At 35.4% G+C, this 16896-nt stretch overlaps 1 protein-coding gene across 6 annotated transcripts in view; it reads left to right on the forward strand.

The window, feature by feature from the left end:
* WWP1 (WW domain containing E3 ubiquitin protein ligase 1) overlaps positions 1-15078 on the forward strand; it is a 59003-nt gene extending 43925 nt beyond the window's left edge. For 3 of the 6 annotated variants that reach the window (XM_015855814.2, XM_015855816.2, XM_015855815.2), the window contains 14 exons: positions 848-902; positions 1015-1099; positions 1210-1338; positions 2387-2459; positions 2552-2623; positions 3184-3272; positions 5926-6085; positions 8447-8580; positions 8681-8821; positions 10157-10277; positions 11413-11517; positions 12731-12827; positions 13149-13221; positions 13912-14205. In XM_015855814.2, the coding sequence (XP_015711300.1) occupies positions 848-902; positions 1015-1099; positions 1210-1338; positions 2387-2459; positions 2552-2623; positions 3184-3272; positions 5926-6085; positions 8447-8580; positions 8681-8821; positions 10157-10277; positions 11413-11517; positions 12731-12827; positions 13149-13221; positions 13912-14011 (1434 nt within the window). In that variant the 3' untranslated portion in view covers positions 14012-14205. Of the gene's footprint in view, positions 1-847; positions 903-1014; positions 1100-1209; positions 1339-2386; positions 2460-2551; positions 2624-3183; positions 3273-5925; positions 6086-8446; positions 8581-8680; positions 8822-10156; positions 10278-11412; positions 11518-12730; positions 12828-13148; positions 13222-13911 lie in introns of all 6 variants that reach the window. The other 3 variants (XM_015855812.2, XM_032442790.1, XM_015855811.2) reach the window with 2 other exon arrangements.
* The last annotated feature ends 1818 nt before the right edge of the window (positions 15079-16896 follow it).

Genomic DNA, 16896 nt, shown 5'->3' on the forward strand with positions numbered 1-16896 from the left:
GTTCTTACACTTACTACTGAGAAATCTTTGGTTACAAGGTCATCGTGACTACATACATTCAGAAAACAGAAAATAGTAACTTCATTTACTTCAGAGATTATAGTAATTCTCTTTTTATATCTAACACCTTGATTTGGATTATATCCATTGCATTTTCTTATGATACTTGCTCTGCTTCTGTATCACCAGGTAACACCAAAAATACTGTAGCCTTTCTTACACAAATTTGCTGTTTGGAAACTCTTAAGTAGACTTAGAGTTTTTTTTTCTGTTGCAAATGTTATTTAAAAGTAAAGCAGTAGTGGCAGTAAGGTGATCCTTAAGATACTCTGGAAAATGTTGATCAGTTTCCACTTATCAAAATTTAATTCTGTGGAAAAGAAGAGCTCATAACTAAGTAGGCGAACTTTGCCATCGTAAAGGTTTTAGGAAGGATGCTTTTAGGTATAAATTAAAGCATGGATCCTGTGGTCTGGGGACATTTTTGCCTTTTATATTGCATTCATGCCATATTTTGTATCCTTGGGAGCTACTGGAGGACTTCTGCAAGTTTACAGTGCCTTTAAAAATTTAGCATGGTTCTTAAAAGTATCTTAATCTTTTCTTAAATTATTTTCCCCATTTAACTTTGCTGAATGTTGGTATTATATAAAAAACATCTGAATGTTTTAATGGAATTGTTTTGATAAAGAGAGACTAAAAATAGCTATATACACAGAGAGAGACTTAAAATGGCATGCTGTCCAGAAGGTGTGGTCTTCACAGCTAGTGTTAAACTTAATCATATTATGGGAAAGAAAAATAACTAGTATTTGGCCTAACTGGATGTACTCTTGTTTATATACAGGCTTCAATGTTGTCAGCAGAGAACGATCCACTTGGGCCTTTGCCACCGGGGTGGGGTAAGTTAATTAGCTGTTGACTTCAGGAGATGACAGTTAGAGAAATTTGGACTGCAATTATTGTATAGTTTGTGTGTGTTTGTTTGTTTGTTTGTTTTCTCTTTCTCCCTAGAAAGGAGAGTGGATTCAAATGATAGGGTGTATTTTGTAAATCATAACACAAAGACAACACAGTGGGAAGACCCTCGAACCCAAGGGTAGGTGTGTATATTGACTGTATAAATGAAAAGATCTTGCTTAATCATTGCTTTAAAAGTCATGATATAGGCAGGAGGCAAACATCACTGCCTGAATTTTTTTTCTGCAGTTTACAAAATGAGGACCCTCTTCCAGAGGGCTGGGAAATCAGATACACTAGAGAAGGTGTACGATACTTTGTTGATCATAATACAAGAACTACCACCTTCAATGATCCTCGTACCGGGAAGTCTTCTGTGTAAGTGAGGAAATGTAAAAGTATTTTCTAACTTTTTCATTTGTTACATTTCAATGATGCAATTCTTCTTATACCAGAAAACAGTCTATGCTTCTAGCTATAATTGAGCAATAAATTTTGAACATATTGTTTTCTTGTAAACCTAATTTAAACTTTTAATTGTCAGTTTCTCTGTGCCACACTTCACCATATTACTGTAAGGTTCAATAGTTTTTATGCACTGTTCAAATACAAAGATTTTAATTACACTATAAATTGAGAAAGGAAGTGATGTAAGCCTGTACATTGTAAATTCAACTAATTTAACTAAAAGACAATTTTAATGGAAACAACAAATGATTGTAAGATGCATTGCTTATAGTTATATACGCTCTAATAATATTAATGGCTAAACAATCAAGTTCTCAATACTTGTCAAAATTTTACTTGCAGATATTCTATTTCTAAATAGGGTAATCAGATATGTTGACCCAGCTGATGGTGTCTGTCTTAATGCCTTTTGTGTATAGTAGCATTTTTATGGCTTACCTTTGATGCATCAGTGGCAGTTCCTTCAAAGAACCTGTAGATTGGTCTAGTATAAATTTCTTCTTGGTTCCTCAAACCAATGAAGCCTTTATAACCTATGTTAACCCCTGGTGATTATGATGTGATTAAGTTCATACTGCAGCCTTTCTCAGTGAAGACAATATAGTAGATGTCTTTCCTTTATCTGGCTTTTAATTTTTATGAAATTGATAAATACTTGAAATCCTCAGAATCTCTACCCTTGAGTAGTATCTTTAACTTGAATAGTATCTTTAACAGCAGCAGCAAAAAGGTATGTGTGGCAAGGGTGAGGAAAGGAAGACTGGCCAACCAAATGTTTAGTTTATTTGGGAAATAATACAAAAAGGAGTTGGGACATATATTAAGAATTTCCATTTCTGATCATATCTTACGATTGCAATTTTTTGTGCATTTTTGAAATCTGCAAACTCTTGTTTAGTGTTGAAAGTTCTGTTTGATGTCTGTGTGGTTAATGTGTCTCAAATATATTCCCTTACAGAAATAAAGGGCCACAGATTGCCTATGAGCGTAGCTTTAGGTGGAAACTTGCTCATTTCCGTTACTTGTGTCAGGTACTGATTAAGTAATTACTTAGTTTTTGAGACTTTTTGAATTTTCATAAACGTATTTTCTGCCTTGTAACATTATTACTTTATGATTACAGTCCAATGCACTGCCAAGCCATGTGAAAATCAATGTATCCAGACAGACTTTGTTTGAGGATTCCTTCCAGCAAGTAAGACCGCAAAATTTGTTACGTTTATAAGCTCAAGTTTTTCAGCTTCAGTCTGTAGCCAGTGTATATTCCTTCTTCTTTGTAGTGATCAAATGCTTCCTGCCCTTGTTACATCAAAGCCTCTTTGAGTAGGCTCCTCTTAAACTAAAAGTGTATTATCAATGAAAGTATATTTCACTTCAGATCAGAGGAAAGCACGTTTTTAGGTTAGTTTTCTAAACATCTGTAGTATGTGAGATGAAAAGCCTTTTACCCAATTTTCCTTTAAGACTGGGAGATAATGTGTACCTTCAGAGCTGTATAAGAAAAGGGCAACCATGTAGTGATAATTTCCAGATAAGCTCTGCTCCTTGTTCACAGTCTGCTACTCAATCTGAGTTGGTATTTTTTTGTTCAGTTCCTTGACTGCGTGTTCCATGAGTTGCTGTAATTGCTTTTCAAATCCCTGTAAACATTTATCCTATGTGGTCTATCTGTAACAATTAAATCTAAATTTGAGGGAGCAATTGCATTGAAAATACATCATTTATAATTCAGTATGAATTTTGTTCATTTGATAGATTATGGCATTAAAACCCTATGATTTGAGGAGAAGATTATATGTTATATTCAGAGGAGAAGAAGGACTGGATTATGGTGGATTGGCAAGGTAAAATAAAATTTATTTGGAAGTGTTATTTTTTCCTTTTCTTTTTTTTTAATGGCATTCTAATTATGATTTCTCATGTCATTCAATTCAGAAAGTAACTGCTTGCTTTTACAGTCTTGTCTTGGTTAGTTCTTTAGCTCCCCTTAATGTAGTAAGGAGGTAGAACTGGCAGCTTTGGCAATTGTTATGGGTAGAAATTATATTAGTAAAACTATGATCTCAGTTCAGTTCATTGACAAAGACTAATGCTTACATTGGATTTTAATTTTATTTTGTGCCAGTAAATTTTTCTAGACAGAGTTATTTCAGAAAGTTTCTACCATGTAGTTCAGCTTTGTTGAAAATAGGGATTGTGGAGTACATAATTTTGCTTATTTAGGAAAAAATCAAACAGACAAATGCAGATTAGGGGATGATATAAGCAGAATGGCTGTGAGCTAGGAGAGAGCGGTGCAGGCGTGAAGTAATGGGGGAGAACTTTGCAGGCTGTGCAGGAATGCCCAAAAGCTGGAGCACGAGTTTTTCTAGAATCTGAAGTGGATTCAAAGGAATTTTAACAAGAAAATCATAGGTAAAGTGCATTTCCTTTATTATCCATAATGTGGATAACCACTGACTATTGCAACCAGTTACTTGACTGAAGTGTTGCTATTATGCTATTAAGATGAAAATGTCAGTTACTACTGCAGGTCTGCTGAACCCGATGTAGTGGTAGGTGATAGAGGTGGTCTTTACTGTGTTTTTGTTCTTTGTTTTTTTCTTTTTAGAATGAGTCCTGTTTCAGTTTTATTCTGTTCCCAGTTAACTTACTGTGTTAAAATGTGCAGTATTTGTAAGGAAACCTTACAGTGTTTGTGAACACTGAGCTTTTTTGGATGTGTGTGCTTATGTTTCTGAATTACAACATTATAAAAAAATGTTGGATGACTGCAGGGAGAAATCCACTTTTTTTCAATTAATTAATTATTTTTTTTTTAATATAAGTTTTGTTTTGTTTCGTGTTCCTAAGATGTTGCCCCTGGGCTTAAGCTGAGATCCTGGAGAGTTTAAGTTACCTGTTCCCAAGAAACAGAAATACTCCAAAGAATAACTGAACTAAAGGGTATCGGTTACGGAGTATGGCAGAATAAATTAAAAAAAGAAGGATGCAAGTAGTAAAATTCCATAGATTTTGTAATAAATCTTACCCAAGACACGGGATGTGAAGCTAAGAAACAGCAAGGGCCTCCTTGTAATACAGATGAGAATTCTGAAATAAATGCTCACATACTGACTTGCTCATGCAATACTGTGTTAACACAAGTATTGAAAGCCACTGCACCTGATTAATCATCCTGTCTCTTAGCAGGCTAAACTCTGCGTGTGTCCCCTCCAGATTTTTACCTTGTTTGGCAGGACCAATCTGAATGCTTTATCCTGCAGCTAGTTCTAGCTGTTAGCATGAAAAAGATGCTGCTTCTACAAATGTCTTGCTGATGACTAATGTCATTGTTTCTTTTCTTGTTATCTGGCTGTGATATAATCTAAAAGTTTATTAAATTTGATACTGCTATACAGAGTTAATGTTGTCTCAGTACAAAACTTGCATAGAATGGCATACAACATTCTCGTGCTTATTAAAAGATGCACAGAACCTAATTAGGGCTGTGGTATCCTGGCTGCCTTTCTCTGTTTATTCTTTCTAAATAGCCTCTCAGTTAGAAGTATAGTTTATCAAGGCGTGATCCATGACTTAGATTTCATTGAACTGTTTGGAGAAACACATCTGCAAACCTCTCATTTTTATTCCCCAATTTCAGGTAAATACAGGGATAGAAAAGACACCGTAGAAATGTGACAGCTGAAAGATGGTCAGAATAGAATTCTGTTCCTTCAATTGTTACAGGATAGACCTTTCTCCTTTTGCAGCTTTTCCATAGCCCTTGGTTTTCAGTTTAAAGTGCTTAGGGTCTGGTATTAAAATCCTAGAGTATATATGTCTGCATTTGAGGTTACTGGTTATAAGCCTTATAAAAATGCTAAAAGTGACAAATATTTTAAACATCAGATACCTTGATACAGAAATGCCAGATTCTATTATAATTTCAGGTCAGCTGAGTTGGGATCTATGAAACCAGGGAATAAAATGTATTAAGCCTCAACAAAAAAGTATTTTCACATCGTTGTGTCCTGTTAGCTTAACTAATGCACGGTAATTTGTTAAATTGCTGTAACTCGGTGTTTGTTTTGCTGACAGACTGGGAATGGAAATAAGATGATGTTGGATTTTACCTGGATTGTTCAGAACTTTCTAAATAGAGATTTGAGTCAATATGCAGTAAAGCAGGCATGGTGAGGGTGGATTCCGTGCAACTAATGGGCAGCTAAAACCTAAGCTGTGAGAGTGTGTTCAGGGTGAGAACAATCATTTCTAAATGCTGGAAATGGAGACTTTGTAGCATTCTGTTTTTTATGGATCGATTGTTTTTATATCTAAAAAGTGTGTAAAGTTTTATATTTTTATATGGTTGTAATACAACTCTGTTTATATTATTTTTCCAAGTTTGCATATATTTTGACCATTTCATCAGATGCTTAAAGGGAATGATGATAAAGATGTGTCCATGTGTATTTGATAGTTTTTATGTATATGTGTTCTTTTTTTTTTCCATAGAGAATGGTTTTTCTTGCTTTCCCATGAAGTACTGAACCCTATGTACTGCCTGTTTGAATATGCTGGCAAGAGCAACTATTGCCTACAGATAAATCCAGCATCAACAATCAATCCTGACCATCTTTCATATTTCTGTTTCATCGGGCGTTTTATTGCCATGGTAGGTTAGAGTTTTAAAGTTTTATTGTTTCTTGTATTTATACAATCGTTTCTGAAATAGGAAATTCAAAGTAACATTTTAATTTTGTGAATTTGATGTGTGTACTTCATGTAAACAGTTGCTTTGTTATCTGAATACTCACACTCTGAAAAATGTGACTAATTTTTGTAAGCAGGTTCCTCAGTTAGACTTAGTACATCTTGATGTGTTAGAAAAAATGAGTTAAAAACATATTGCAGAGTACATTGTATCCAAATGTGTGTTTAAATTAAGGTTCAGAGGTTGCATACATGGAAAAGCAGAAGCTTTCAGGGGAGTTTATAGCATCCCGAATCACTGCTATCATGTTTCTCCTAAAGCTGTAAGCTAAGCAGAGATGTTACATCATTTCTCCTTGTATCACTGAGTCAGGTATCTCTAATGGAGTCTTGCTAGAACATCTTTTTCCTTCCTTCTAGTGATAGAGGGAACCACAGTGCCATTTAGCAGCAAGATGTGGAGAAGCAAATTATTTGCTAGAATTAAATACTGTCTATTTTTGTAGTGATTTTTGTTCATAGGCACCATATAAATGCCTGTTAACTGAGAAATCTACCTCATTTGTAGAAGAGAATGAGAATTTAATTCAAGTATTTAAAGTCATTAATAATCAAACTTTTCTGTCTTGAAATTGTTTATTTTCATTTTAAATTCTGTAAGAAAAAGAGACTGATATAATAGTGCCTAGTGTAGATGGTTTCAAGGTTTGAATGGCACTAACTGCTCCACTTCCTGAATACCTTCTAATGACTTAAAATAGCTCAAGCAGTAACCTAAATGTGAATCATTTTTAGTGTTCAAGATGGTTGTAATAAGTGCAGTTATAACTTCGGTTTGTCTCAGAATTCTAGAAGACTTGCTGCTTTCAGATCATAAAAACTTAACTTGACTTTAAGTATTGAAATAACCACAGACATTTTTGACTGCAGCTGAGTTAAATGTAAATATATGTCTTGTATTACTCTGTGTTACTCTCTTGTGTTACACTTAACAAAATGAAATTGTGAAATGGTAGTTGATACCTGCATGACACAATTGTTATGTTTGCTGTGAGATTACCGTAGCTAATAAGTGAGATGATTTAAGAGTGTACTTCTACAAAATCAAAACAAAACAAGCAACAGGAAATCATATGGCTGGGTAATGCTTTAGGTGTTTATTTTGTCCAGTTCTACTAGTTCACTCTCCCATGAGAATTATAGATTAGCTTAAAAGTAAACAAACAAAATAAGGCCTCATGCCTTTTTCATGCCTTCATGCATGGTAGAGTAATCCTCAGAGGGGAAATGAGAATGTAGTGCAGTCAAATGGAATGTTGACTTTTTCTGGAGAAAATGGGCTGTTACACTGGTGCTTTTTCTTACTATTTCAGTTTTAAGGAGTGTCAAGCAGTAGGCCATACTGCAGCCTATTTTTAGAATGATTTAGAATATACTTGCAGCCCAGAAGGCTGATGGTATCCTGACTTCCATCAGAAGAGGGGTGGCCAGCAGGTCCCCTTTTATTCTGCTCTCACAAGGCCTCATCTGGAGTAATGCATCCAAATGTAGGGCCCTCAGCATAGGAAAGATGTGTAGCTTTTGGAGAGGGTCCAGAGGAAGGCCACGAAGATGATCTGGAGTCTGGAGCATGTCTCCTATGAAGACAGGCTGAAGGAACTGGGTTTGTTCAGCCTGGAAAGGAGGAGGCTGCGAGGAGACCTCATTGCAGCTGGCCTTCTAATATTTAAAGGGAGTTTATAAATATGAGGGAAATAACTTTTTACATGGGTAGATAGTGATGGGACAATAAGAAATGGTTTTAAACTGAAGGAAAAGAGATTTGTATTCAATATCGGGGGTAAGTTTTTTACTGATAATGGTGAGGTGCTGGAACAGGTTGCCTAGAGAGGTTGTGGAAGCCTTGTCCCTGGAGGTGTTAAAAAGGCCAAGTTACATGGGTCCCTGGGCAGTCTGATCTAGTACTTGATCTAGTGATTGTTAACCCATGCCTGTTGCATGGGAGTTGGAAGTTGATGATCCTTGGAGTGCCTTACAACCCAAGCCATTCTGTGATTTTTAAGAGGTATTTCAGTGAAGAATGTATAGTGGATGGCTATATCCTTATCGTATGCTTGGATAAATTTTGTCAATTAAACTTGGATAAATTTTGTCAATTAAACTTACTAATCACTTAATGTAACATTGTTTTTGTTTATTTGTTGAAGTACAAAGCTGCTACTCCAGCTTTTTGTCACTTAAAGGAGAAGAGAAAAGAATACAAGTCCATAAGTTCAGCAATTCAATAAAAACTAAACAGACTTTTGTTTTCCTGTTTCAACAGGCATTGTTTCATGGGAAATTTATTGACACCGGTTTTTCTTTGCCTTTCTACAAACGGATGCTGAGCAAAAAACTTACTATTAAGGATCTAGAATCTATTGATACTGAATTTTACAACTCTTTAATTTGGATAAGGTTTGTTGATTCCTCTTTTGGAATTTTTATGAATTTCTCTGTTTTAGTATTTATTGTAACCCGTTGTGTTTTTCTTTTCTCTTTCTTTTCATTCCTTCAGAGATAATAACATTGAAGAGTGTAACTTGGAAATGTACTTCTGTGTAGATATGGAGCTCTTAGGAAAAGTAACCTCACATGAGCTGAAATCAGGAGGTTCCAATATCTTGGTAACTGAGGAGAATAAAGAAGAATATATTGGGTAGGAAGGCTTAGATTTCAAAGAAAGTGTTTCATGTTTTAACTGTTGCTTTATTATTATTATTATTATTACTATTATTATTATTATTATTATTATTATTGAAATGTTGTCTTGGTATGTGTGGCATCTTGATGGTTTTTGCTCTTTGCTCTTTTTCCCTCTCCTCCCATTTCTCACATGCCACAAAATGTCCTGCTTCCCTCCTCCCAAAAAAAAGACAAGACGTCTTAGCATGATGAGGACCTATATATGTCCATACTATATATGTAATGAGAGACCAGCTGAAACTGAAAATGAGCAAATCCATTTTAATTAACTTCTCATAATGGAAAGAAATGTGTATGACAGAAGATTTCAATATTGTCACTGTGGTAACTTAAAATTGAGGAAGGTGTATAACGTGGCACAATGTAGTGTGACTTAAACTGTTTTTTCTCTTTGTTTTGTTGTACTGCTCTTTCCTGCTTGTTTCTTATGACTGTCTTTTGTTTTGAACCCCCTTCTGATCACCTCAAGTGATCTCTGAAGTGCATGTACAGAGATCTTTTCCTGTCATAAAGCATATATTTTGTGCTGCACATAAAGTTCCCACCTTACATTAGTAGTCTTTAGGTTTGCAGTGAAATAGATTCTATAGTACCTACCTATACCTACTGTCACCTTCTTATACTCAGGAATGGCTTGACTATTTTAGTAGAAACTTAAAAAAAACCCACGTTACCTCTTCCTTCTTCTAAATCTTAGCATTAAGTCAGATGTTCGGAACAAAAAATGACTACCTCTTGCTGAAGCTGGAAGTATTGGGAACCATAGTTATAGCTATTATAAGCTGCAGCATTGCTGCAGTATATTTTAAAATTAGTAGAAATTGTTCTTTTTGTCCATTGAAATGCTAGGATTATATGTTTTAAAGTGAAAGCAAATTTTGCCATAATAGAATCATAGAATCACCAAGGTTGGAAAAGACCTAAAAGTCCAACCATTCACCTATTACCAATAGCTCCCACTAAAATAATAATAAAGTATATAAATAATAAAGTAATAGTTTCCAAGTACCATCATTTTCATGGAATAATTGCTGAACTTAGATGAATGATTTAAAATAATAAATCTTTACTGTTTAATGGGAACCTAAATATCATCCTGCTGTTGTTACTGCCTTTTTGAGAGCTGTATTAGTATCAGTAAGTTCTTTATAGGCTGCAGGTTTGTACAGCATGAGAAAGTAAAATAGGAGGGAATTATGCCTCACTGGGCTACATACATAATTATGTGCAATTGAATTATTCTGAGTGCTAATTGATGTTTAATTTCTTTTCCTTTTTCCCATCCCAGGCTCATGGCTGAGTGGCGATTTTCTCGGGGAGTTAGAGAACAAACCAAAGCTTTTCTTGATGGTTTTAATGAAGTTGTTCCACTACAGTGGCTACATTACTTTGATGAAAAAGAGTTGGAGGTGAGGTTTTCTGTTCAGCGTTTTTACCATTTACCACTACTTTTGTAGAGTGAATAAATGTATAGCCAGCTTGAATTGCTCACTTGTGGCCTACTACATTTTATACCATGAGGGATGTGGAGAATGTAATGAGAGGCAAAGGTAAATCACAAGACAGTATCCATATTGAATCTGTGCTTTGCATTGTCCAGTGGATGTAAATTTTAGATTTTCTTCCATTTTTTTTTTGCAATGCTTCTATGAAAGGATCAGAATATGAGAAAGATCACGGATGGATCAGTTTATTGTAGAAAACTGTTCCCTCTAGAGGACCTCCTTCTAACAGGTGGCAGAGGGCTTGATTCTGGTGTGTGGTGACTGCTTGGTTTGATGTGCATATTCTTTGGTAGATTCTAGGATTATTACACTTCAGGACATAAAGCTGTAGGAACCAACAAGGTTTGATACTAGATTTTGTCAACCATTAGTGCACAGCCTAAGGGCTAATAACAAGTTTTAGTTGCACACAGTTTTCTTAAAAGTCAGCCTAATCTATGTGTGCTGTTAAGGTTTTGATTTGAAACGCGGACAAAAAGTTTTGAAGTATTAGGCTTATTTGTTATTGAGAGACTTGCCAAGTTTGCCTGTTTATAATGAACAGTGTTTTGAAAGTTGTTTTTATTTAGGAGGCTTTGCCTTTAGGATGTTCATCTTTCATTGCTTCTAATTGTGAATATTTTACAAACTTAGACTTTGCAGTGTGTTTTATCTTGTAATAGCAGCAGTAGTATTAACAATGTAATTGTCATCATCTTGGAGGCAAGATTTTAATATGAAAAGTATTGTCCTGGTTAATGTTGAACTTCCTTTTATGGGAAAGGTTGTATCTTTTATTATAGAATTAGTAAGTGGAAGAAACCTCATTTTCCAGCATGTAGGCTTTCAGACCATATAAAAACACAAACAATTTTGGAGTTCTGCAAACTTAGGATAAAGAAAAATCTAAAAATAGCATAAAATAGAGAAAATAACTGCCAGTCCTCTGTTTGGAACAAGACTCTACGTTTTTGTTAGCATGTCTCATACAAGATACTAAAGCAACTCTTAATTTGTGTATGTAGCTGTGTACATTGTCAACTATCACTGTCTTTTCTAGGTTATGCTCTGTGGTATGCAAGAAGTTGATTTAGCAGACTGGCAAAGGAACACTGTTTATCGTCATTATACAAGGAATAGCAAGCAGATCATGTGGTTCTGGCAGGTATATCGATCAGTAAAACTTCTAGCTTTGGGATTTTACTCTGTTTTCTGACATGAATGACACATAAAGGGGAGGGATGCCAATTGAAGGAAGGCTCTCACTTGTTCCTTTCTTTTTATTTTCTGAGAAACAGAGTTCTTGGGGAGCATAGTGTAGGGTGGGAAATGGCAGTGAGATACCTGCATCATATTTGAATGGCTGAAACATAAATACTGATTTTTAGATCTTGTCCTTTTAATTGATTGTATTATGGTAGAGCTTTTTTTTATTGTTGGCAGTAATGTACTTTCTAAATGTCTGTAATGTGTGTAGTACATCATTATTTATGATTATTGTCATGTTATCAGTGCCAGTCTTGTGCTGACCAATTATAAGTCACATTTTAATTGAGTGAGCTAAGAATTATTTTCAGATAAACAAACAACAAGCGAAACAACAGACTCCCGGGAGCTATGAATTTCCCTAAAGGGGACTCCCAGATGGGCATTTCCTGCCTTGTGATAAATCACTATTCTAGATGTACTTTTGATAAAGTTACTCTAAAAGTGATAGAGATCAATTGTTTTTAGCTTATCCGTGTATTCAGTGCAATGGAAGATTTAATGATATTTCTCAGGAGAAAAAAATAAAACCATTAAGGTCATTACTGAAAGATTCATGATCAGAAGTTCAAGCAGCTTGAAAATGATATCAGCATTTATTGAATGAAAAAGTATTTGTTTTGTTATCGAGGCTTTAGAGTTAAAATTGCAGCTGTATCAATTCCTTCTCTCTCTCCTTTTCACCTTCCCAGTAGTTCTGTTTAAAAAGTGCAATAGCTGTGAAGGATGGTGTTCTCTCTCACTGGGACTGTCATAAGCGGGGAATACTTGAGTCTTTTGATGCTCCAAGCCTGAGGCAAGGCTATCGCCATGTTTAATTATAGCACTGGTGTGTTCTGTGTTTTAGCGCATTAGAATGAAGCAAAGACTCCTCATATTTGCTGATAGCTGTTCACCAGCTTTCATATTGTAATAGTCAATAGTGCATACAACATGAAATCACTGTCTTTTTTTCCCCCCACCCTCAATTTTACTGAAATGGAGAAAGATGAGCTTTTCTCAAGGTATCATTTGAAATAGAATGATGTGTTTTAAACAGTCTTGTAGGTTTTTTGTTTTCTCCAGCTTTGTCCATTATTTTTTTACTAAGTAATTTGAATCTCTGTCCCTAGTTTGTAAAAGAGACAGACAACGAGGTTCGCATGCGACTTCTGCAGTTTGTCACTGGCACTTGTCGATTACCTCTGGGTGGATTTGCTGAACTTATGGGTAAGTGAAGAATGACCCAAACTTTTAGACTGTAACTGTTCCATTTGCAAAAGAACCAGGCTGTAAGTGGATGTCAGGAACTTCTGGTACATCAGCTTGGTTCTCACAGGTCTTTTTAGATCAGAAATCAAGTGGAATAACTTTATAAATGATTAGGAAATTAGCTTATTTCTATTAGCAGAATATTCTTGTAACAATCTTGAATAACAAGTAGCATCTGATGATTTCTGAGTGCTTTATCTGAATTGTTTTGTATCCAATAGATGTCTTGTGTGTTACTTCAGAGGAACAGATTCCAGTTATTTTACTCTTATTTTCTAGGAAGTAATGGTCCTCAGAAATTCTGCATTGAAAAAGTTGGTAAGGAAACTTGGTTACCAAGAAGTCACACTTGGTAAGTTGTTACTTGTAAACTTTCTCTACCTTTAGTGGTTCCTCTATTCTGGTCTTGCATTTACCAAATCAAAGGAAATGTAATTGGAATCATTATATCTGTCTTCAGTTCTGATTGCTCTGACACCCCAATACTGAGAACTCTTCTGGTTCCCTTAATCTTAAATTTTGCTGCTGCAACCTTGTGACGTTAATATTCATTATGCTTTTAAAACTGCTATCAGGAAGATAACTTCAGGAAGACTCAGAATGAAACAGAATTGTGGCAGAGGGTTTTTGGGACCAAGCTTAAGGAAAAGTTAAAACTTATTTCCAGGCACATGTAGAAGGGATAAGGCTTTAGCCATTTCACCCTTCTGCTGGAATTTGGAGATGTATCAAATTAAATGTTTCCTCTTATGAGTATTACAGTTCTCCGCATCTCTGTAAAGAGCTTAATTGAGACCTCAAAGGTCCTGTTTCTTTATCTGATGTGATACCAGCCTTTTGTTTTTAAATGCATTGATCTAAAACTTTGTTTTTACTGTTCATAGAAATGTTAAGGTAGTGAAATGTCATTGACTGACACTTCTTCATTTCTAATTGCTACACTGGAACACTTCTAGCTCCTACTATAGCAGTCAATAGTGTTCTGCATGGCATTCAGATGAACTTAACATAGTTTTTCTTGTTTTTTCCCCCCCTTTCTCAGTTTTAATCGTTTGGATTTGCCACCCTATAAAAGCTACGAACAACTGAAAGAGAAGCTGCTCTTTGCCATTGAAGAGACAGAGGGATTTGGTCAAGAGTAGAAGCAGCTTCTAGTCCAAAAGGAGACTTTGCATATTAAAAGGCTCAGCCAACTAAAGTTGCACACTTAATTGTATATAAGCTTTTTGTTCTGTACAGTGATCTTTCTGGAACTCTAAAAAGTATAATTGTTCTCCGTTCTTCCACAGAGATATGCAAAACAGTTCAGCCTTTTCTACTTTTATTTATTGCCCTTCCAAAAGACCAGAAAAATCCCTCATAAATGTTGAAAGCAGACAAGAGTCTTATTTAAAATATATATTAAAAATATAAATATATATACTAATAAGCTCTAGTTTTATAGAGCTTTAAGTGTATGAAAAGTTGCAGCCATTTAAAAGGGCCTGGATTTGCTTTATCTTGGCTTTATTATTTAGAAAAAAATGTTTAAACTGCTCTGTGTTCTCTCTTAAGAAACATCTCCAAGTTTGTTTTATTGCATGGCTGTTCTAAAAGGTGTTAAAGGCTTAGGCCAAACGTATCCTAAATATGTAGAAAGATGCTGCTGGTATTTGAGATGACAGAATATGATGTTCTGTCAGTTTAATTTTTTAAAATACATTAATAGCTGATATATCTCTCTTTACTACACTGATGTAGCCAAGGTCATTAATAAAGCCTTTATTACTTGCACAAGAGTAATGTACAATAAGATGAATGTGATTTAATGTTGAAAGGAATTGGTGCCACTGTTCTGACTTGTTGTAGGAGCTGAACAGAATACTTTGATTCATTTGAGCAGCATTGAAATTTGTTTACATATTACCTTGGGTTATTACCACGAGGATGTTAGATAATCTTCAAAGGAAAAATAATAATAAAAGAGACACTATTACACATTTTCTCCTTGGTCTGTTGTCTTACAGGGTTTTTCTTTTTCATTTCCTTTTGTCAATCTGTGGTGTGTTTTTCACAGCTTCATCGAGTTATTAATGTAAACTGAGATATAAGGGTAGATGAGAGGTAATATGAACTTTGCTGCTTTCTACGCTCACGTTCCATTTCTGTTATCGGATCTAGAAAACCCAAATAAAATTTAATTGACACAAGCTTTGCACAGTTAAAAATATTTTGAAGTATTAAATACTCCTATTTCTCTTAAGTTCCTGTAGGAATTCAGATGTACCTGAATTATATCCAGAGCCTGTCATTCTTTTCTGTAGGCCAAGTTTGTCCTGCGTGCATAGTAATCAGTGATTTAACACTTATTATCTTGGTGTTGAGGGCATTTGCTGAACTGAAAAGATGTTTGAAAAAAGTCATGACACCTTATTCATGTGAATTCTGTTAAATGCTACTTTTTAGCAAACTGTGCTTCCTTATGATAGAGTAAAATATGTTTAAAACTACCATTTGTATTATGCTTTAATATTAACTGTAAATTTCCATTACATTTAACTTATACAGAATTTTGTACACGCATAAAAATGATTTCTTAAAATAAGATTAAAAACATTTCTGTAACATATCATATTGCACTGTTAAAAGTGTACACGCATCAAAAAACAGCTCTATCTGCTCTTGTATCTTTCTGATACAGCGACTGAAATCTGCCAAACCTTTATTTTTCTACAGCCTGGATTCTCTGGAGCCTTTGTATTCCAAATGGCACAGGTTACTGTGGAGCTGCTAAGCTGTATGTAGCTTTGATAACAGTGGTACTGCACCTGGCCCAAGGAGAGCACTATCTGACATGAACTTTCCCTGAGAGTTTCAACAACTTATATTTGAACAATTTTCATACTGCACCGCATATCTTCTGCAAAGCTGTTTTCATAAATACATGGTTAATTTCGAGTGTGATAGCACCAGAATTATGACTTACACAGGTTAGAGCGGAGGAAGCTTGAAAGAAGTCAAATGGCAGTGTGTGTAGCTTACCTACACTTACTTACCTTACAGTTCAGAGGACTGAAGTGTCGTACAGTTGAACGTTATGAATTTGCACTAACAAATGACTTGGTAACCCACTACCAACTGCTGAACTTTGTGAATCTGTGAGTAAGTTATCGAAACAACAATAATAAAAAAGACAGCACATCACGAGAACGTAGTTGCTTTATTGATTTGCTAACTTTAGCTGTCTCATAACCGCAACCTTTTCCTATGGGTAAGAGTTAGCAAGCAAGGAAAAAAAACAACCACCACCTAGTAGCATTTTCTACATGGACATAATTGGCTTCAAAGGACTGACTACAGGTATGATTCTTAAGAGGCAAAAAACCCCAAACCCCATTCATATAATTGTACGTGTATGCAATGAGCCTGGGAGTTCCAGTAATCCTGCACTGCCGTTTGCTTTCCTGCTTGTCTTGCTCTCAGTTGATCTGTACAGGGAGGGGAGAGAGGTCCAAAGAGGAGCAAACAGCTCCCGATGTGGTAGTGGCTGAAAGAGCTGCTTTGTAGCTCGTGGTTTATTTGTTCCTTTCTTCCTGCAGGGAAGTAAATAAGTAGGTTTTCCTTAAACTCTCAGTGATCTCCCCTAATGGTGTTCCTCTCTGTGCACATATTGCTTTCTGCAGTAGCAGAAGCATGGAGTAAGGTGCTGCTGCAGTAAGGCTCATAGAAGTGGTTTTGTGTACAGTATTACAGCTTTTAAGTGCAAAAGAATCCCTCTAAAGGCTATTTCACCACACAGCAGGAGAATGCTTTGGAAAAAAAAACCAAAAGCCACCCAAAACTTCATAATTATATCACTGCTCTGCATCCCTTTCCCTTAAAAGCTGTATTAGTTACTCACAGCTGAAGTGTAAAAACTTGCATCACCCCCTTTTCCTGTGTATTTATACCTTGCTTGTCCTTTATTCCCATCTAGGCTAATAGATAAATGTATGTAGTAAAACAGGTCTTCCAGTAGATGGTTTAATTGAAACAAGAAATAGAAATA

Source organism: Coturnix japonica, chromosome 2 (genome assembly GCF_001577835.2).
Source record: "Coturnix japonica isolate 7356 chromosome 2, Coturnix japonica 2.1, whole genome shotgun sequence".
Classification (NCBI taxonomy): domain Eukaryota; kingdom Metazoa; phylum Chordata; class Aves; order Galliformes; family Phasianidae; genus Coturnix; species Coturnix japonica.